The sequence below is a fragment of the Phycodurus eques genome, chromosome 4, assembly GCF_024500275.1.
Source record: "Phycodurus eques isolate BA_2022a chromosome 4, UOR_Pequ_1.1, whole genome shotgun sequence".
Classification (NCBI taxonomy): domain Eukaryota; kingdom Metazoa; phylum Chordata; class Actinopteri; order Syngnathiformes; family Syngnathidae; genus Phycodurus; species Phycodurus eques.
In genome coordinates, this window is record NC_084528.1 from 5,984,630 (window position 1) to 6,006,673 (window position 22,044).

Below are 22,044 nucleotides of genomic sequence, written 5' to 3' on the forward strand. Positions count from 1 at the left end.
AAGTCTACCAGTATTTAAACGCACTGGAGCATTGAGTAACAGTCCAGACAAGAAGTTGAAATAATAATATAAAAATCAATCTGTTCTTTCAACATGTTTTAACATAATATGCATTCATATTCATAGATAATTTTACACTATGTGAATCCCAGGATGCACATGTCTGGAAACAATGAGTCCCTGCAACTTATCGTCATGAAGTACAGATACAGTAATCCACCCTATATGACAGTTGTTGCTTAGTGGTTCCGCTATATTGTAGATTTGAATTTCTACAATTTGTACAATATTTTCGTGTTATCCATTGCTCTCTCAATATATTCTGTTTCCGCCTGCCACGATAGCAATTTTTTAGGATGATATATGTTCCCAAAAACTATCACAATAAACGATAGTATATTGTTGATGTTTTTTTTTATGCCACTGATATAATTTAAGAAAAAATAACTTTCAATTCTAAAGAACATTGAAATTGTAATGTTGAACAATAAATATCTTACCTACAGTGCGTCCAGAAAGTATTCACAGCGCTTCACTGTTTTCACATTTTATGTTACAGCCTGATTCCAAAATGGAATAAATTCATTTTCCCCCTTCAAAATTCTACACAACACCCCATTAATTATGATGTGAAATATATATATATATATTTTTTTTTTATAAAGTTTTGCAAATTTATTAAAAGTAAAACAAATAAGAAATCACATGTACATTTCATGTACATATTCACAGCCTTTGCCACGAAGCTCAAAATTGAGCTCAGGTGCATCATGTTTCCACTGTTTAGCGCTTCCTACAGTTTAATTGGAGTCCACCTGTGGTAAATTCAGTTGACTGGACATGATTTGCAAAGGCATACACTTGTCCATATAAGATTCCACGGGTGACAGTGCACGTCAGGGCACAAACCAAGCATGAAGTCAACGGGATTGTCTGTAGACCTCCGAGACAGGACTGTCTCGAGGTACAAATCTGGAGAAGGGTACAGAAAAATGTATGCTGCTTTGAAGGTTCCAATAAGCACAGTGGCCTCCATCATTCGTAAATGGAACAAGTTCCAAACCAACAAGACTCTTTCGAGAGCTGGGCGCCCGGCTAAATGGCAATCGAGGGAGAAGGGCCTTAGGGAGGTGACCAAGAACCTGATGGTCACTCTGTCAGAGCTCCAGCGGTCCTCTGTGGAGAGAGGAGAACCTTCCAGAAGCACAACCATCTCTGCAGCACTCCACCAATGAGGGCTGTACGGTAGAGTGGCCAGAGGGAAGCCACTCCTTAGTAAAAGGCACATGGCAGCCCACCTGGAGTTTGCCAAAAGGCACCTGAAGAACTCTCAGACCATGAGAAAGAAAATTCTCTGGCCTGATGAGACAAAGATTGAACTCTTTGGCGTGAATGCCAAAAAATAAAAATAAAAAATCTTCACGCAGAAAAACTTATTTACACCGCTCAAGTACATGATGTACAAATTTAAGATTAAAATTTGCCTCATTTCTTTGCTTTTTTGTTCTGGCCTTCAACTTCACCCAGGCCCATCTCCACCTGCTGCCTGCGTCAAGCTGTGCCACATGAATATCATCCATCTCTTTAACCACTTTCATTCTGGAAAATAATTGACTAAAATCATTGTCTGCTTCACTTCATTTTTCCACTATTACCAACTTCAAAGGCTAATCCCAAATGCATCCTCCAGGAAAATATTAAGTACAATAATTTGTATATTTGAAATTGTCAATAAATAAATAAATAAAATTGTACCAGCATTACCAGATAACTAGCAACCCTTTATTGCTCAGTGACTGTTTTTCTCAATGTCTATGTCTCAAAAGTGTTCTCTGTTAATTGACTTTCTGTTGTCGTACTCGAGCAGCTTCAACTACCGGAGATAAATTCCTTGTGTGTTTCTTGGACATACTTGGCAAATAAAGATGATTCTGATGATTTTCTGTTTTTATTGGCCATTTCTGAATTTGAAGTTACTTCATTCTGTGTTGTGATATAATCCCTAACATCGCTCTGTCACTTAATACATTAAACTAACATCATCTATCCATTCTCAACACCGCTTATCCTGGTTAGGGTTGCGGGGCGCAGAAGCCTATCCCAGCTGACTTCAGGCGAAAGACGGACTACACCCTGAACTGGTCGCCAGTCAGTCACAGGGCACAGATAGACAGACAACCATTCACACTCACATTCACACCGTCACTGAGTGGGAGCTGAACCCACGCTGCCAGTAACATTAATATCCGTAAACTAATTAGATAATTGTAGCTGGGTTTCCTGATTAATACAAGATGTACTAGCGGATCAACTCTTGTGGCCGATCTTGCGCGTGCTTCGCGGTTCCACTGCGACCACAACCAGGGCCACGACCCGCAGCACCTCAACGCGAAAATACAAGAACAGTGCAACAAATACGACACTGGCTGATCTGATGAGCAAAAATCTTGCTTAAACGTAAGAGTAGCAATAGAGGTGGGTTGAGCAGCCAAATATTGTACTCAAGAGTACTGTTACTTGACAATAATGTGACAAGTAAAAAGTAGCCCTCCAAAAAATTACTTAAGAGTAAAACGTACACACTGAAATAATTACTCAAGTACTGAGTAAATAGTAACTTCTGATTTATTTATTTTTTTAACCACAGCATGAACATCAATAAAAAAATTACAAAATAAAAGGTGAACGTGCAAATTCTGATGTTGCTGTGTGTGTGTCTGCACAGTCAAAACTACAAGACCTGCAATTTACTGCATGGTGTTTTCTAAAGTTACAAGTGAGTTGAAATATCCACGTTTGGGCAGACAGTGCCAGACAAATACAACAATAAATGTAAGCTGTTGTTTTTGTTCATCTAAATGTAAACGAGAGTAGCGTGCCGTTGCCTTCATGGTAACGACGACCTTCCCAAAATGGCCGCCACGACAAAATGGCCGCCACGAAGGCACGACAATCAGCCGTGATTGTCGTGCCTTCTTATCTCGTGTTATTACGGTATGCTCAGGAAACCCAATAGAAAATGTGTGAGGTCATGTGACTTTCTTGTGTCGTTTGATTGGTGAACTAAACTTAAACGTCACTAGCGCTTAAATTGGATGGGTGCAAAAAGCGCCCAATGCGGAAGTCGAAGTCTCGCGCGCAAAATAGTTAAGCAATAATTTATAAATAAAATTAGCGAGCGACATTTAGATCATTGTAACTAAGTAAAAGTATCATTACTTCTTAACAGCAGAAGCGGCCGAAGTGTTTTTTCTGGTCTCGTCAACTGACCTATCCAAAGCAGGTCTCGACCACACAGGCGGAACCTCAGGCCAATGCACTCGCATATTAGTTACATCTGCGTGTGGATGGTGAATGTGTGAATGGATATAGCTGCCAGTGTTCAAGGAGTATGAAACAGTCTATGACGAAAGCGTTAGTTTCATTCTGAAGAGCGATACAGGAAACGCAGTTGGTGTACACTGTTTTCCGGGTCCTCATTCATAGTTATCATACAAGGTGATCAGTATTTAACAGTCTGGACTGCTCCGCATGTTTTTTCAAGGGTCATAATTTACCGAAACATTGCACTAATCTTATTTAAATGTCCAAACAGGTCCCTCTGCTTGTCTTCTTTAGATTACAATTGATTCACTGCATATTAAGTACACCAAGATCGCAGGGACGATTGCGCATAAGAACATTGCAATGACAATGCTCAATATTATCGTGCAGCCCTACCTGATATATAAAAATAGATTCTTGGTTTCACAATACAGCAGGAGCAATGTGAATAAAGCATGGTGCTGAGTGGACTTACAGTGATGTCGGGAGCACACTTGACAATGAGGCAGTGGGTAAAACAATCAAGGCGAATCGTGCCACTCTGCTGATTCAAATACACCTGTTCTTCAGGAAGGAGGTGGGCAATTCTGCTGCTGGCACTCAGACTAACAAAAAAAAAAAGAGAAAGTCACAAAATAAGTCTGTGCATGGTAATACAGTTACTCTCACAGGTGGATAAGAATGTGAAGCCGTGACACGACTGAACTCGACAATCGCGAACAAATTAGTCACACACCTACCGATATCAAATTGGCTGTAACAGAAAAATTGCGACAAGTGTGGCTTTTCGTTACTCTCAGTAATTCTTGACAATACAGTTAATATAAACAAGGCTGTGCACGCCATAATTCGATCAACTCTTTCTCTCTGTCTTCAATTTGGGTTGCCATTTCTACAATTGGCGTTTTCACTGGCCAAAAACATCTGTGCTGGTGCATCACGTCGTAGAACCCTGCACAGATGCAAGCCGACATGGAATCACAGTCAAATGGCCTTTTCACACTGCTCATGGCGTTCACCACGGGGCAGGACACATGGACGAACGTGTTTCGGTGCAAGCTTGCCCATATTTGGAAGTAGTTGCTTAGCAGCCTATCAGAAAGTAGAATGGATGCTTTTCACTGGTTGCAGGGCTCAACGATTATGGCCAAAATAATAATACAGATTATTTTTATCACTATTGTAAGCATAATTATCAATCCCGATTATTCCTCATGTCAGGGGAAAATCTTTATTTTTATTGCACTACTTAAAAAAAAAATAATTGTCACCCCAAAAAACAAATTCTACTTTAGTGAGGGCTAACTGAATAAATGTGCTATTACTTAATGGAAGCAAATAGAGTTAATGCATAAAAGGCAATAACATTAGGCTGCAAGCACAGACTTGTCTAGGACGGTACATCTTTTTTTCATTGCAGTCAGGCCTGCTGAAAAGTCGAAGTCAAGGCAGCCATTACAATGATTGTTAATAGTGTCTTACCATGACACCCCGCCTTTCCCCCAATTGTCCTCAGAGGGCCAACTTCAAAATAAAAGCTTTGTATATTACTACACTGGACATCTATACCATTTTAGGCTTTTATTTCGAAGTTGGCACCAGAGCCCAGTATCGGAGCTTAATGAAGCCTTAACTATGCGTGCGCCCCCTGGTGGCTGACTAGGTTGTGGAAAATGCTTAAAATGAAGCACTTTGAATATGCCGCAGTGGTCACATTTTGAATGTAAAAAAAAACAAAACAAGATGCTCTCTATGGTCCCTCGGGCACATGATGGGGGTCGGGGCTCTGGCTCTTCTCAGCTTGCGCAGGAATTAGAGACACCGGTGAGCTTTCTTGGCCAGTGATGAGGTGTTGCTGGTCATGGAGAGGTCATCGGTAATGTGCACTCCAAGGAATTTGGTGCTGCGCACTCTCTCCATCGCAGCAACGTTGATGTTCAGGGGACCAAGCTGGGAGTCTCCTGATGTCCACAACAATCTCCTTGTTTTTTTCCACGTTCAGGGAGAGATTGTTGTCCATGCACCACGTGACCAGGCGGCTCACCTCACTCCTGTAGTTTGTCTCGTCTCCGTTGCTGATGGGACCCACCACAGTTGTGTTGTCTGCAAACTTGATTAAGAGGTTGGAGCTGTATGTCGGTGTGCAGTCATAGGTCAGCAGGGTAAGAGGAAGGGGTTCAACACACAACCTTGAGGGGCCCCGGTGTTCAGAATGATGGTGCTGGATGTGTTGCTGCCGACTTGTACTGCCTGCTGTCTCCCTGTCAGAAAGTCCAGCAGCCAGTTGCACATCGAAGTGTTGAGCCCCAGCTGGTAAAGTTTGTAATGGTATTGAATGCTGAGCTGAAGTCTATGAACTGACATATACTGACATGAGTCCTTAGAGTCGAGGTGTGTGAGAGCAGAGTGGAGGGCGGTGGAGACGGCGTCATCGGTTGACCGGTTGGACCGATATGCGAACTGGAAGGGGTCCAAGGAGGGAGGGGGGGGGGGGGAGGACTTGACGTGTTGCATGACTAGCCGCTCCAAGCACTTCATTAGGATGGGAGTGAGCGTTACCGGACGGTTGTCATTAAGGCAGGAGGGAGATTACTTCTTTGGGACCGGGATGATGGTGGTGGCTTTGAAGAACATGGGTACACCATGACTCAAGGACGTCTTGAAGATGTCCGTGAAGACATCTGAGTCCCTCAGAAAACGACCAAGTTTACAATTAAAATTCGATTACCGTACTTTCTCGTGTATAATGCGGACCCATGTATAATACGCATCTACAAAGTTGACCTCAAAATTCTGGAAAACCCTTCTACCTATGTGTAACACATTTTTACAATGCATCATTTTGCTTCTACCCATATGGTTAAAACAAAGTATTATCTGTATTATGTTAGGGTTTTTTCAAAGAATTGTTCTGAAGTTAAGCACTTTATTTGAACATGTAATACTCTATTTACTTGCTCTTATTTTGAAATTCACAGCCCTACTTTTATTTAGTAAATAAGAAAATACACAGTTGTGCTCATATGTTTGATTACATAGGCAGAATTTGTAAGATGTGTACAATTCTAAAGAAAACATGAAGGACCAGGCATTAAATTAAATTTTACTTTAATGGGATTGAAATTAAACTGTCATATTGGAATGAAAGTGTAGGCTACACCTTTTTCATAACCTCGACATGGCGGCATACATTTATGAAATGTGAAAGTTTTTTTCATTTTCCCCCATACCCATGTATAATGCACACTATTGACTTGACAATTTTTGGGGGAGAAAGAAATGCACATTATACACGAGAAATTACGGTAATTGTGCAGCCCTAATGGTTGGTCTATTGCTGTGAGCACTCTGAAATCACTCCGCCAACCCCTCTCCCGTTGGATGCACCATCTGACATCACTGGGAAGGCACTCTCAAGTTGAGAATTGTTTTCAACTCGAGGCACGGCATCACGGCCACGTTACACAGCGATGTTCTGTTGTCGCGCCCTCGCAGCACGTACACAATGAATGGGTTCGTCAATGGCGTGCTGCTCCCTGCTAAGTACAGTGTGAAAAGGCCTAAACTAGTCACAGCTGGTCGACAACTAAGGCCTGCCACACACTGCGCGATGCAGTCGAACCTGATTGGACCAGACCATTGAAGAAAAATAAGAGTTGAGCGATTGGGTATATAGACGCCCAGAACAGCGAGCATGTATGTGTCTGATGCTGCATATACAGTATATTGTACTTTAGCACATTTATAAAGCATAAAAATATAAATAGTTAAGGAATACGTGGGTTTGCTAAAGAAAGTGGATGTTGGCGAGAATAATAGAGTGTGTGGAAATTTTAAAAGAGGGGGCAAATCCAGCCCGGCACATCATTGTATCTGGCCCGCAAAAGCAAATTTGTGTTAACTTCCATGATTCTTGCTAAACTCTGTATCAAATGTCAAACTGTCTGTTTAAAAAATTATCTAATAATAAGTCTTTTTCATGACCAAACCCCTTTTTACAGTCTCTTGATGGGGCTGGGAGGGTTTAACAGCAACCCCGATTACTGTTATTGGGTGCTGGAATCCAAAGCCCTACCTCGTCAATATCTTTTATATTTCATGAGGACAGACTGCGCATGGCAAACATTTAACGAGAGTAAAACATTGATGCGCCATAAACCGGAAGTTACGTCAGAACATGAGACAACCAGAGATAATGTTGACATTAACTGGTTACTATTTATTCTACTCCTAGTTTAATAATAGATATAATTTGTAATATTGTTAACTCATGAAAACAACTGTCAAACCACGCAAACTGCGCGGCAGTTCAGTCGGATTCAGCCGTGTCGCTCGGTGTGCGGCAGCCTTAATAAAAAGTAGTTTACCCCACGCATTGCACGTTTCAGAGTGATATTTGTTCGTGTCGCTCGGTGTGTGGCTGGATTTACGGGACTAATCGATTAAAACTTAAGTACAGCGGTTACGGAAAGTATTCAGACCCCCTTAAATTTTTCACTCTTTGTTATATTGCAGCCGTTTGCTAAGATAATTTAAGTTAATTTTTTTCCTCATTAATGTACACACAGCACCCCATATTGACAGGGGAAAAAAACAATTGCTGAAATTTTTGCAGATTTATTAAAATAGAAAAACTGAAATATCACACAGCCATAAGTAATCAGAACCTTTGCTCAGTATTTAGTAGAAGCACCCTTTTGAGCTAATACAGCCATGAGTCTTTTGGGGAAAGTTTCAAGTTTTTCCACACCTGGATTTGGAGATCCTCTGCCATTCCTCCTTGCAGATCCTCTCCAGTTCTGTCTGGTTGGATGGTGAATGTTGGTGGACAGCCATTTTCAGGTCTCTCCAGAGACTCAATTGGGTTCAATTCAGGGCTCTGGCTGGGCCATTAAAAAACAAGTCACGGAGTTGTTCTGAAGCCACTCCTTCGTTATTTTAGCTGTGTGCTTAGGGTCATTGTCTTGTTGTAAGGTGAAACTTCGGCCCAGTCTGAGGTCCTGAGCACTCTGGAGAAGGTTTTCGTCCAGGATATCCATGTACTTGGCCGCATTCATCTTTCCTTCAATTGCAACCAGTCGTTCTATCCTTGCAGCTGAAAAACACCCCCACAGCATGTAGGCGGCACCACCATGCTTCACTGTTGGGACTGTATTGGACAGGTGATGAGCAGTGCCTGGTTTTCTCCACACATACCGCTAAGAATTAAGGCCAAAAAGTTCTATCTTGGTCTCATCAGACCTCATTTCTCACCATCTTGGAGTCCTTCAGGTGTTTTTTTAAACTATGTGGGCTTTCATGTGTCTTGCACTGAGGAGAAGCTACTCTTTATGGCCACTCTGCCATAAAGCCCTGATTGGTGGCTGGCTACAGTAATGGTTGACTTTCTAGAACTTTCTCCCATCTCCCGACTGCATCTCTGGAGCTCACCCACATCTTTGGGTTCTTCTTTAGCTCTCTCACCAAGGCTCTTCTCCCCCGATTGCTCAGTTTGGCCGGACGGCCAGCTCTAGGAAGGGTTCTGGTCATCCCAAACGTCTTCCATTTAAGGATTATGGAGGCCACTGTGCTCTTAGGAACCTTAAGTGCAGCAGAATTATTTTTGTAACCTTGGCCAGATCTGAGCCTTGCCACAATTCTGTCTGCTGAGCTCTTCAGGCAGTTCCTTTGACCTCATGATTCTCATTTGCTCTGACATGCACTGAGCTGTAAGGTCTTATATAGACAGGTGTGTGGCTTTCCTAATCAAGTCCAATCAGTATAATCAAACACAGCTGGACTCCAATGAAGGTGTAGAACCATCTCAAGGATGATTAGAAGAAATGGACAACACCCGAGTTAAATATATGAGTGTCACAGCAAAGGGTCTTAATACTTACGGCTGTGTGATATGTCAGTTTTTCTTTTTTAATAAATCTGCAAAAATTTCAAATAATTTCTTTTTTTCCTATCAATATGGGGTACATTAATTAGGAAAAAAATTAACTGAAATTATTTTAGCAAATGGCTGCAATATAGCATAATTTTAAGGGGGTCTGAAAACGTTCCGTACCCACTGTATCTATATGGATCCAAAAAAAAAATTCTGAATACAGACCCTTGCCAAAAATTTTTTAGATCATGTAAAGGTTTATTTAATTCCATAATTCCATAAAATAATAATTTTAAAAAACACTTTCATAGATTATGGATTCAGGGCCCACAATTTAAACATTTTCAAGTATATGTTTATTTTAACATAATTTGGGCTTCCAGCTCATAAAACCCACAAAATCAGGAATTCAAAAGATTTGAATACTGTGAAGAAATCAGCCCAAATTTTGCAAGTGATAAATGTTTTAAATTGAGTGTCACACACTAATCACCTCCTAAACTCAAAGCACCTGAACAGGTATCCCCAGGTGTCATTAAATTGCTTCAGTTTGGTTCAATTGTCTCAGTTGGGTCCAATATGGGGAATACTGCAGACTTGACAACTGGCCAGAAGACCATCATTAATACCCTCCATAGGATGGGTAAGCCACAAAAGTTAATAGCTAAGGAGGCTGGCTGTCCACAGAGTGCTGTGTCCAAACATGTCAATGGAAGGACAAAATCTGGCAGGAGAAGATGCACATACAAAAGAGATGACCACGGGCTTCAGCTTATCATCAAACAGAGATCCAGATAGAGTGGAATATGACGGAAGTCACACCTTCAAAAACCACCACGTTCCTCGGGTCAAGCCACTTCTGAGCCTAAGCCAACGTAGGAAGCGTCTCAACTGGGCCAAGGAGAAGAAGGACTGGACTGTTGGCCAGTGGTCCAAGGTCCTCTTTTCTGATGAAAGTGTGACTTTCATTCAGGAATCAAGGTCCAAGGGTTTGGAGGAAGACTGGTGAAGAATAGAACCCAAGCTGCTTGAGGTCCAGTGTGAAAATGGCAAGTCAGTCACGATTTGGGGTGCAATGTCCAGTGTAGGTGTTGGTAAACTGCTTTCTTAAAATCAAGGTCACCGCAACAAGTCTACCAGAATGTTTTGGAGGACTTCATGATTCCTTCTGCTGAGGAGCTGTGTGGAGATGCAGATTTCATCTTCCAGCAGGACCTGGCCCCTGCCCATACTGCCAGAAGCAACCCAAAATTTGATGCCCATGCTATCACAGTGCTTGACTGGCCAGCCAAATCGCCAGATCTAAACCCCATTGAGAATCTATGAGTTATTATCAAGAGAAAAATGAGGGGCACAAAACCTACAAACAAATATGAAGTGACAGCAAGCATCAAGGAAATCTGGGCTTCCATAACTCCCAGGCAATGCCACGTCATATCGAGGCAGTGATTAAAGAAAAGGGATTCCCAACCAAGTATTGAAGATTAACATATCGTTTTGAAAGTACCATATTTTGATTGATTTAATGTGACCCTAATTTATTTTTTTCTACAAAAACTGAGAAGTAAATGGTGATTACTTCACAGTATTACATGTTTTTTACTTCCTAATTTTGTGGGTTGTATGAGCTGGAAGCCCAAATTACATAAAAATAAACAAAAATAATTGAAATTGTTTAAATTGTGGGCCCTGATTCTATAATCTATGAAAGTTTAACTTTTTGAATGGAATTATGGAAATAAAACTTTTCCATGATATTCAAATTTTTTGGAAAGGGTCTGTATATTGCTGGAAGTGAATAGGTTTGTTACTTACGGGTCTTTATTCTCTTGAGAACCAAACATGATCATAGACTTGAGGGCATTCCAGTCCTGCAGAACCCTCTCCAGAGCCAGTTGAGCAAAGCGAGGGGGCTCTAGGTCATGATCTGGCATATCAGAATCTCAAATGGAGACAAGGAGACATTTTCATACAGCATCGGCATTAGGAGACTTAAGTAAAACATGAGCTTAAGGCAAACCTACCATCTGCACTTGCAGCCTTGCGATTTCTGTCCTCTCTGATGCGTGGTGGCCTGTACTGACAGTGCTCAACACTCTGCCTGGCAACAGTTTGCACGAGGAACAGTAGTATATGCTCGCCCCTAGAGATGGAAATAACATGAATCAGAAACGTATCTTGCATTGAAAATCCTCTTTCCATGCCAAGCTAGAACTTTTACATTAGAAAATCAATAAGTAGTACAGGTATGAGTAGGCCTGTCACGATAATTACTCTATCGACTTACTATTTGATAAATAAAATGGACAAGCAAATTTTTCCGGACTCGATAAATTGTCGTAGTTGTGGTGACCCGGCGTGTGGACCACGCAGTGAGCCGCCAGAGTGGGACGGATGTGTCATTAGCCGCTTGTGGGCTCATGGAACACTGGCGGACCAGTACACTCTTGCCGGTCTTGGCTCGGTTCAATACTCCCCAGCCTTGCTCCATGTGCAGTGCGTAGATTCACACAACAGAGAAACTTAAGGGAAAGTTAACCATCTGTTGTGTTCACTTGCCCTGCTGCGAGCTAACAAGTTAAGGAGCTAAACAGCTGGCTCCATGGCGGTGATGTCGTTTTTTTAAAACATCAGCGCCTATAAGAGTTGTACTGTGTTTCAGTCATCAGGTAACACAAACACGGGAACGTTAACTGTTTATTAAGCAAAACCTTGGTGGCACAAGTTATCCAGCCAGTCGTTGACTACAGCAAACGTCAACGTACATTTGATTAACAGGTGAAGGGCTCTTCTTCAGCGGACCAACCACACAGTAGCCGGGTTGACAGACTTTTTTGTCATTGCGATTGAAATCATTCCATTTGAAGATCTCTGGTGAACTGTTTACAAGTGACGTGATCTATTCCGCTCGGGAGCATACATGATGTGCACTTCGTCATGAACGTCACGTCATTTATCAAGATGGAGGTCGATCATCTATTCAGCACAGTAGTTGGGATTGTTTTTATACATTTAAATAAATAAAATAATCACTTGATGAAAAGAACTTATAATTTGTTAAAAACAAGATTTCAGTCGCATATGAGCTATGTCAGGAGTAGCCATATTGACACCATGCGTAAACGATGACGTCACCGCTCATTTACGTCAAGACGAAGCATGTGCAGAAAGAGCATTTCCCGGCTCTTCTGAATGACAGTATACATGGCGAAAATTTACTTTGATCAGTTTGGAAAAAGGAATATCCCACCCCTGTGAAACAATTAAATTCCATTCGAATTTGGACTGTTTATTCCGAATGAGGTGCTTATATGGAGCAGTTTCATTTGGTTCGGGCTTTTAAACTGATTATAATCGGAATAGAAGACTCCCTATAAACCAGGCTGGTCTTGCAGCTCTTTATTCTTTATTTCAGACCCACAGGATTCATATCACAGAGTTAAAAAAAAACCCAATTTAATAGAGAAACAAGAAAGGAAATTAGAACAATACTGATTTAAAAGCAATAAAATAAAATAAGGGTGGGCCGTTTTTATTATGATTTCAGAGGCATTAAAAAAAACTATTTATTGTGACAGTTTTAGGGAAAATATATCATAAAAAAATATCGTGACATGCCTAGATATGAGTAATTCAAGTTTATTGCAGATGTATAACTTACCTGCTGTTCGGTGCTGTAACCAAGTTAGTCGTCGTAAGCAACCTATACAACAAATCCAGGCGTGCAGCCTTTTGTCCAGCAATCAGTGTTTTACACTTGCATTTCTCCCAGCAATCACAGTATGCTGTAGGAGAGGTCCTCTTGAGCCTGGCAAAACACAGCAATACAATTTTATTATCCAACAAGTGGTATGAATTAAGATGAGAATAATTTAGAGCAACATAACATATGAGATATGGACAAGGCTAAAAACAGCCATACTCAATACTAACTTGCAGTCATGTCCTTTGTGACACACTCTTGCACACTCAGTGCAGCAGCAAAGAGACTCAAGTAATCCGCATGTCCGACATTCAAAGATGTCCTAATACAAAGTGTGAGTCAGAGACAGTTCTATTCAACATACAAGTCATTCAATTATTTGCAGCAATCCTGTCCATTGGTTCAGTGTGAGGGCTGACCTGATTAATGTGTTCAGCTCCAGTCCAAGTGAAACTGCATGTGTCATTGCAACACAGTACATAAAGGGGTGAATCGTCAGGGTTGGTCCCCAGGGGACAAATCATTTCCATGAAAACAGAGTCTGAGTCCTCCTTCTCTGGAATGCCTGGGTCACCTACTATGTATTTAAGACATTCATGCACACAAAACAAACAAAAAAACTTAAGTGTGAGAATTGAAACATTACAACATATAGTGAGCAGCAAAATAGGTCACGAGTCATAATTTACAGAATAGCTGTAGTTATTCTACTGCTATGACAGCAGACAAAATGCTGAAAAGTCTCTGCAGGAGATTGAAGCAGTACACCGAGGAAATAATATATTAGAGTTCCCCAGTGGAATACAGTGACGCAAATGATCTCCCTAGGCAAAATGAGCAAACAGACGACAGTTCATCACACAGAGGGGTTCATGAGTGAACAAAGATTTAATCAGAAATAAAAACTAGGTTTGCAGTATATTTCAATAGCTGCAGTTGGAACCAAATTGTGTATTTATAAAATCTATTCAAATTACAACAAAGCCGAGGCAGGAAGTCAACACATTAACTGACCTTTGGCCATTTTCTGTGCTGCCTCCAAAACTGTGATGGCTGCCGGGTAGGCTCTCCCACTGACTGCCAGCATGAATGGGGTCATTCCACGTGCATCCCTTTAAAAGGAAAGCAAAATCAGTTAAAGACAAAAATAAAAAGCATATTATGATGTATAAAATTTAATAAAGAATTATACTTGGCAGAGAGTAAGTTCACGTAGATGTGGCCTCAGAACAACACTGTCACACATCAGCTTCAGGATAAGGTGAGCATTGGCCTTCCTGTCTTTCGATTCAACAACTGATGGCTCCGTGGATGGTCCAGCTAATATAGAGGAGGGAGAATAGACATTGTGAGAAGCTGCAACACAGAAGAGAGCTAAACTCTACTACACACTGCTATAAAACGTAAAACAAAAACATGACCCAACTAATACAACATCTTATGAACACAGCGTACAATGTATTTTTTACATTAAATACTTTAGAATCAACCTGGTTGCGTGGCTTTGGCATATTAGGCTGCCTTGTAGAGAGGTCTGGAAAAGGCTTGTTAAATCAGAATCATCTTTATTTTCCAAGTACGTCCAAAAAACACACAGGGAATTTGTCTCCAGTAGTTGGAGCCGCTTTATGGAAATTCTCTGAGAGTTCCATGAGATAGGAATGGCTTGTCAGATATGTACACAACACTAGGCCTCACTGGCACAGACAAAGTTTGTTGGTCCTAAAATGAATCTCATCAGGACATTCTAAAAAAAATTCATGACATCGGCAAATCACAAGTTTGGTCAAACCCATCCACAAACATTTTGACTTCTACCTTTTAACCATATTACAAGAGTACCGTATTTTCACGACCATAAGGCGCACTTAAAAGTCTTACATTTTCTCCAAAATGGACGGGGGGCCTTATAATGCGGCGCGCCTTATGTGTGCACCGAGTTCCAAAATCTGTAAATGTTGTGTGACTTTGATGAGCAGCTCCGCTTGACTGACTGGGAGCATTTCCTGCCGACACGCTGCTTATATAGAGGAAAGGCGGACGTGACTGAGGACAGCATGCGGACGTTAAAGGGGGAAGGGTGCACGTGAAAGAGGACGCTAAAGGCACGCCCCCAGTAGGTATATATTGGCTAAGGACCCCCGAAAATGGTCCCTAAGAAGAGACACGCTTACGAAGCACAGTTTAAACTGCAAGCTATCAGTTACGCGGAGGAACATGGGAATCGAGCAGCCGTGAGAGAATTCAAGATCAACGAATCCATGGTTCGCAAGTGGATGCCTGGGCTAAGGTATCTGCTTTGACTGTTATCCGAGCTTTCGCGAAAGCCGGCATCATTGCTGAACAGCCCCCTGGCAACGAGACTGACTCCGACAATGACGAGAGGGAACCCGGCATGTTTGATGGCAAAATTGCCCAGCTCTTCATTTCGGATACAGAAGATGGACTTTGATGGATTTGTGGATGAGGAATGATAAAAAAATAACGTGAGTACATTGTTAAATACGTCAATAAAGTACAACCAAACTCAGTTTTGCTCCTGCTGCCTTTTTAAAAACATACGCGAGCATGCATGCTCGTGTATGTTTTAGCATGCATGAATGCTAACGTATGTTTTAAGATAGCGTATGTTTTACCATGCCTGCGCCCAATAATACGGTGCGCCTTGTGTATGTGTTAAATATAGAAATAGACCCCGTAACTGAGACTGCGCCTTTTAATACAGTGCGCTTTATGGAAGCAAAAATACGGGAGTTTGGTCATGGCCACGGAGGTCCAATGCAAGACCAAGACAAATAAAGCGAAACAATCACTTCCACTGTATTTCTATTTCATCATGTAGCAACTTAGTGACCTGGTATGGTAGAGGTGCTCGGGCTTTGGCTGGTCCCAGTGGAGGCTGTTGTGAGTGAACCCATAGGTGGTGCTAGAATGAAGTCAATGTCACCATCTGTTAAGACAAGATTGATAACACAGTTACCAAAATACTATATTTCACCTTCTTCAGAATGTATTAGATCAATTCGCTCATGTCTCAAACAGAATAAAATGTCACAGCATGCTCTCAAACACAGCAATATCACGGCACATTTAGACTAAGTATTATTGCAATGTAGAGTGGGGAAAATACTGATTTGAATAGGAATTTTTTTACCCCCCAATGATTCTTACTGGTTTCTGAATTTCACAAAGTACAGTGGTGCAAAAAAGCATTTAGTCAACCAATTGTGCCTGTCATTTTCATCATAGGTATACCTCACCTATGAGAGAGATAAAATGAGAATATATATATATATATATATATATATATATATATATATATATATATATATATATATATATATATATTAACTATATATATTAACTAATTATGGTGGAAAATAAGTATTTGGTCACCTACAAACAAGCAAGATTTCTTGCTCTCAAGCAAGATTTCTTCCTCTCGCAGACCTGTAACAACTTCTTTAAGAGGCTCCCCTGTCCTCCGCTTGTGAACTGTATTAATGGCACCTGTTTGAACTCATCAGTATAAAAGACACCTGTCCACAACTTCAAGCAGTCACACTCCAAACTCCACTATGGCCAAGACCAAATACACTATGTTCTCCACTTGTTAAATGCAGCCCTATGGGGCGTTGGGGATAAGCTAGTGCAAACTGTAGGCCAGTCCCAAGCCTGGATAAATGCATAGGGTTGCGTCAGGAAGGCCACCGGGCTTAAAACTTTGCTAAACAAGTATGTGTGTTCATCCAAAGAATTCCATACTGGGTTGGTCGTGGCCTGGGATAACAACGTCCACCACCGGCCCTGTTAACCTACAGGGTGCCCGTGGAAATTCAGCTACTGTGGGTCGAAGAAGAAGGGGAGGTGGAAAGCGGGTTCTTAGGCAGAAAGAGAAGGGGAAAGCACAGAGCCTAAAACTAAATGTAGTGACTTTGACTGTTTGGACTATGACAGGAAAGGCTAGGGAGTTGGTTAACATGATGATAAGGAAAATGTTAGACAGGTGTAGGTGCAGTTGGAGAGGCAGTAAGGCTAGAAGCTAAGGGGCAAAGTTTAAATTATTTTACGATGGTGTAGCTAAAGAAATGGAGTAGAGGTTATTTGAAAGGAAGGGTTAGCTAAGAATGTCTTGGAGGCAGATGTGGGTAGTAACGCGCTAAATTTACTCCGTTACATTTACTCAAGTAACATTTTCGATAAACTGTACTTGTCAGAGTACGTTAAATGCACCATACTTTTTACTTTTACTTATGTGAAGAAGGGTTGATACTTTTACTCCATCACAATGATCGACATGCCGTTCGCTACTTTATTCATCCATTCTTGCGCGTTTTTTTAAGACTCCATATTTGACTTCCGCATAGGGCGCCCGTTGCGCCAATCAAACGGGATCATTTGCCTCCAATTCACCAATCAGACGACACAGGGCAGTCAGATGACCACGCACGCAGCCTTCGCGAGCCAATCATGACTCATTTTGTGGGGGGGAAACAGCCGCACGACTGTGTTTACTTTACAGACTCCAAAAAACAATAGCTTTGTCATGCAGCTCTTAAATTGTGACTGGATTGTGAAAATTTGGAAACTTGGATATTTGAGCCCACTTCTAACTTGAGAAAACATCTTGTGGTAACAGCTTCTTCATGAAGTTATTTAAGTGAATAAAGCAAATAATGTTTCTGTATGGCCCAATGCATGTGTTGTTGGTTTTTGGACAGTTAATTGAAATGGTGGCAGGTGTGTGTGTGTCAACTCACATACACATACACGCATATATATATATATATATATATATTTTTTTTTAATTATTTGATTTTCACGTTCTGATTTAAAAAAAATAAAAAAAAGAATTTACTCACAAGTTACTATTTACTTGAGTAGTTTCTTCCTTGAGTACTTTCTTACTCAAGTAACTATTTGGATGACTAACTTTTACTTGAGTCATATTCTAAATGAAGAGTACTCTTACTTGAGTACAATATTTGTCTATTCTACCCACCTCTGCTTGGAGGTGAAAAGAGTGTCAGATCAAGTGATGAGGCTGAAAGCTGAAATTGAGGGTGTTATGTATAGTGTAATTTGTGGCTATGCGCTGACTTGTTTGCGGTGCGGTGGCGTGTGGAACGATGTGGTTAAGCAACTATCCTCTCTCTACGGTAAGGTTGTGACCGATCTTTGTTCTCCTAAATCTTTTGGACTAGTTGCTCCGTATCTTGCGGAGTGACTTTGTTTATGGTCAATTAGCCTGGCGTTAGTGCCGTGGCTGCTCAACTCTAAATCTGTTTTATTTTGTTCCACCTCTGCTGGGTTTAACATTTTACTTTGTAGCGTTTTGCTCACCCTTACACGGCTGAGGGTGAGCCGATTGTTAAATAGTTGTCGCGTGTGCCGTGCCGTTATTATTGTTTGACGGTACAGTTACCCTTGTGTTAGCGGTTAGGCTGCTCGAATCACCTCTGCTGAGTTGAGGACTGTTTGGTGGCCTTTCCTGGTGACAGCAGTGTGCGTAACCCCTCTCCCGGTCGTTGCGGCTTCTTGTTGTGAGCTGCTTGCGAGATAGTTGCCAAGCGTGCCGCGACGTCGCTACTTGTTTTACAGTCCGGCTGGCCTTGCGTAAGAGATTAGGCAGCTCGGCTAAATTTTTTCTGCTTGGCCTGCCTCTGCTGGGTTTTAGGCACCGTTCGCACCTTTCCCCCCAGCTTATTGGCACTTTTGTTTATCCTTCGATTCAGTTGGTGGCCTTTGCTGGTGATTTCAGCAGTTGTGCCGCCTCTCCCAGCCTACGGCGCTACAGCTTCTCGAACTGTGATCCTGTTTTTCCTATGAATCTGGGTGCTGCAGTGTTTGTTGTCTCAGTGACATTCCCGCCCCCTTTCCTCGGCTTACACCGTCTTCTTAGTCAGTGTGGTTCTTATTAGTGCCTCGTGCTGAGCGTTGGCAGCGTCTGATGCGGTGCATGTTTGCTGTGTAGGTGGCGTGCACGCCCCCTTCCCTCAGCTTACGCAGTTTTGTTGATGCCCGTGCTACTTGTTACTGCCTCGTGCAAAGCGTCAGCAGCACCTGCTGCGTGGTTCTTGTTTGCTGTGTCGGCGATGTGCGTGCCCTATTCCCTCAGCTTACACGTAGTGAGTCCTGGCTGCCTGTTCATTGTTGTGTTAACCTGTAGTGCCCTATTTGAGGCCACTGGTGACCGTGATCGCTGCCTGAGGTGCCTCGGTCCTGCCCACCTAGGTGAGGGCCTGCCTGACGACCCGCGCTTAAGTGGCAGTTGCAGGCCTCTGGGGCTGAGGGGTGCTAGCCTCGGGCCGGCATCACCCTGCTAGTTCGGCGGATGAGCCAAGGTCCTCCAACACGCCTATAACAGTGCTTGATCGGGAGAACGATGCCATCTCCCAAGCGGCTTCGCAGTCTCTATTCCTGGATGATGACGATGGTCAGGCCTCCGTGTCTTCGGATCCGGGATCCCTGACCTCGACTCGGAGCTCATCGGAGGTGGATGGGCTGGATGCAGGTAGTTTTGTGCAGTGCCTTGGAGCGTCAGCTCTCTTATGCCTTTTCTTTCCCCGCGTCGGGGGACTATTTGAGGGAGCTGCATTCTTGCTGAAGAGATGCTGGGTCTCATACACGGCTTTCAGCGGACGGCCGTGCACGAGGGGCCATGCATGATGCTGCTGAGGCTGGCCTGGACCGCATGCCAGATGTTGAGCAAGCCATAGCGTCCCTCATTGTGTTCCCGGAGGAGTCACTTCGGTCTACAGTGCGGGCCTCAATGTCGGGTGACCAACTACTTTCTCACAAAGACATAATGCTGGGCGTGTTGGTAATTTGATTGTTCACTTTCTCTGCATCCCTGTAGGACGGCTGTGTAGACCCCTCTGTCGTGGGTTTTAGCGACATGGCTCTGCAAGCTTTTGGTCTCATGATGAGGCAGCTTGGGCGGATGATGTCCCTCTTGATGCAGATGCACCGCCAGGTGTGGCTTGTGCAGTCCCGCTTGTGGGAACCGTTTAAAAGGACTATTATTATTAGTATTTTTCCAGTCTTCCCAGCCTGGTGCAGGTCTACAATTTTGTTTCTGGTGTCGTTCGACAGCTCTTTAGTCTTGCTCATAGTGGAGTTTGGAGTGTGACTGTTTGAGGGTGTGGACAAGTGTCTTTTATACGGATGGTCTGTGAGAGCCAGAAATCTTGCTTGTTTGTAGCTGACCAAATACTTATTTTCCACCATTATTTGCTAATAAAAAAGGACACTTAGTAAAAAAAAATGAAAAATGCTAAAGAGCTCTAAAATTTTGGGGGTGCTTTTATTCACTTTGGGCTGGACAAGCCTATGCCTTATAACCTGCTCGTCCTGCCGGATGTGCGTGGTAAAATATTAATTTCCGGTTTATGCATGTGTGTACATGCAGAGTTATGTTAAAAGCGTACTGTACACCTAAGCAGTTATTCTGGTGTTTCACTTCTCTGCATTGAATGCTAGCTTCACGATTAGCTTGTGATCTCTTCTTGCTCGGGGTGTCCAATGCTTAGCTATTCCTTGTCCATCTTTAGTGATGACAGCACATGTCAGAGGTGTAACTTATTCGCATTCATGAGGGGAGGATTAGTTACTAAGAGGAGAGCAACCACACCATGGAAGAATAGTATGTAGTCGCACAGGTAAGCGCTGCTCGAAACTGCAGGCTCAGATTAAGTTAGTTTAGCGTGTAGCATTCCCACCAGAATGCGAGCAGCCAGAAAGGAGGGAGCATGGGTGGAAGTGCGATTTTTATTTTATTTATTTATTTATTTAAAAAAAATTTATTTTTTTGCCAGCTTGGAGCTGATTGGTTTGCATGACCTGTCCACAGGAAGCATAGCACTTCTGATTGGTGAGCTGGGCGGGATACTATACATTGTTGATACACTGATTCTGGGTCAGTCGCAAGCGCTGCAAAACAACCCACAGCTTTGGCGATCACCTGATCGCGTTGTCTGAAATCACAAACCGTTCAAACCCTACTCACCAGGGTCCATGGGCGGGGGATCGGGGACCCAACTTGGTGGGGCAATAGGTGGTGACACAGGGTCCTGGTGATCGCTGGAGGATGGGCCTGACTCATGGCGGCCAAGGCCGGCTGCTCTGAGAGAGCGCCGCATCATTTCTCTCAGCCGAAGCCTGAAGGCAACACAGGTAATAAGACATGGACATCCTATAAGTTTCAGACATTACAAATATATCAAACGAAATTTATTTAAAAACGCAAAGACATTTTCCTTTTCATCCTTTGAACAATTTATCACTTACCCTCTGCTACTGGAGGAGCCGGTCCTATTTCCAGAGCTGTTGCTGGAGACCACAGAGATGGCATTTGCAATAGCCTCGACAGCAGATAAGCGCTCAGCAAATGTGTTCCGCTCTGACCTTTCAGCCTCTGAAATTTAACAATGGGTACCAAGCATTAGTATGTGAGGCAGAAGAAAGCAAGCCACTCAAATAGAGTGGTGACTCAAAGGAGGAGGAAAAATCCTTGGAAAATATTCTAATCGTAAATGCTTCCAAATGTCACAATAGGCTACAGGATATACATACAAACATCAAATGATACGTTTTTAAAATAGATCTCCTGATCAAATTTAAATACTGAATGAAAATGAGCATGCATGTGTTTTATGAAATTGCATTGTCCCCTTTCAAATAAATTGATTAATAATAATAATAATGCACCTCTCTCTGGCTTTATATTATTTTCTATATACATGCATGCACGCGCACATTTGCGCGCAAACACGACTTGTGACGTTTCTAATGCTAAGCTATTATACCTATTACATACAATACATATGCATACATAAAGTACTGCCCCCCTTCTCAAATTCTTATTTCCCCCACTTGTTAAATCATGAATTAACTGAGGCTAATCACACTTTGGTTCATTAACACTGACCACACCAAAGCCTGATTACCTCTAGACCTGTTCAATCAAGAAACCACTTCAATAAAACCTGTTTGACAAAATCAAGTCAACCAAAAGATCTTAAAAAACTGAAACAAAATGCCAGGAATCCAAGAAATTCACAAACAGATACGCAATAAAGTAATTGATATCTATCAGTCTGGAAAGGGTTACAAAGCCATTTCTAAAGCTTTCTGATTCCAGCAA

The 22,044-nt window shown here is 42.3% G+C and overlaps 1 protein-coding gene across 1 annotated transcript in view; it reads right to left on the reverse strand.

The window, feature by feature from the left end:
- Nucleotides 1-22,044, reverse strand: part of ubr5 (ubiquitin protein ligase E3 component n-recognin 5) — a 133,009-nt gene that overhangs the window by 30,486 nt on the left and 80,479 nt on the right. Inside the window, 12 exon segments of the mRNA XM_061673734.1 lie at nucleotides 3,800-3,929; nucleotides 11,012-11,138; nucleotides 11,221-11,339; nucleotides 12,858-13,004; nucleotides 13,130-13,221; nucleotides 13,319-13,476; nucleotides 13,914-14,011; nucleotides 14,092-14,105; nucleotides 14,107-14,219; nucleotides 15,754-15,849; nucleotides 20,908-21,059; nucleotides 21,189-21,315. Coding sequence (XP_061529718.1) covers nucleotides 3,800-3,929; nucleotides 11,012-11,138; nucleotides 11,221-11,339; nucleotides 12,858-13,004; nucleotides 13,130-13,221; nucleotides 13,319-13,476; nucleotides 13,914-14,011; nucleotides 14,092-14,105; nucleotides 14,107-14,219; nucleotides 15,754-15,849; nucleotides 20,908-21,059; nucleotides 21,189-21,315 — 1,373 coding nt within the window.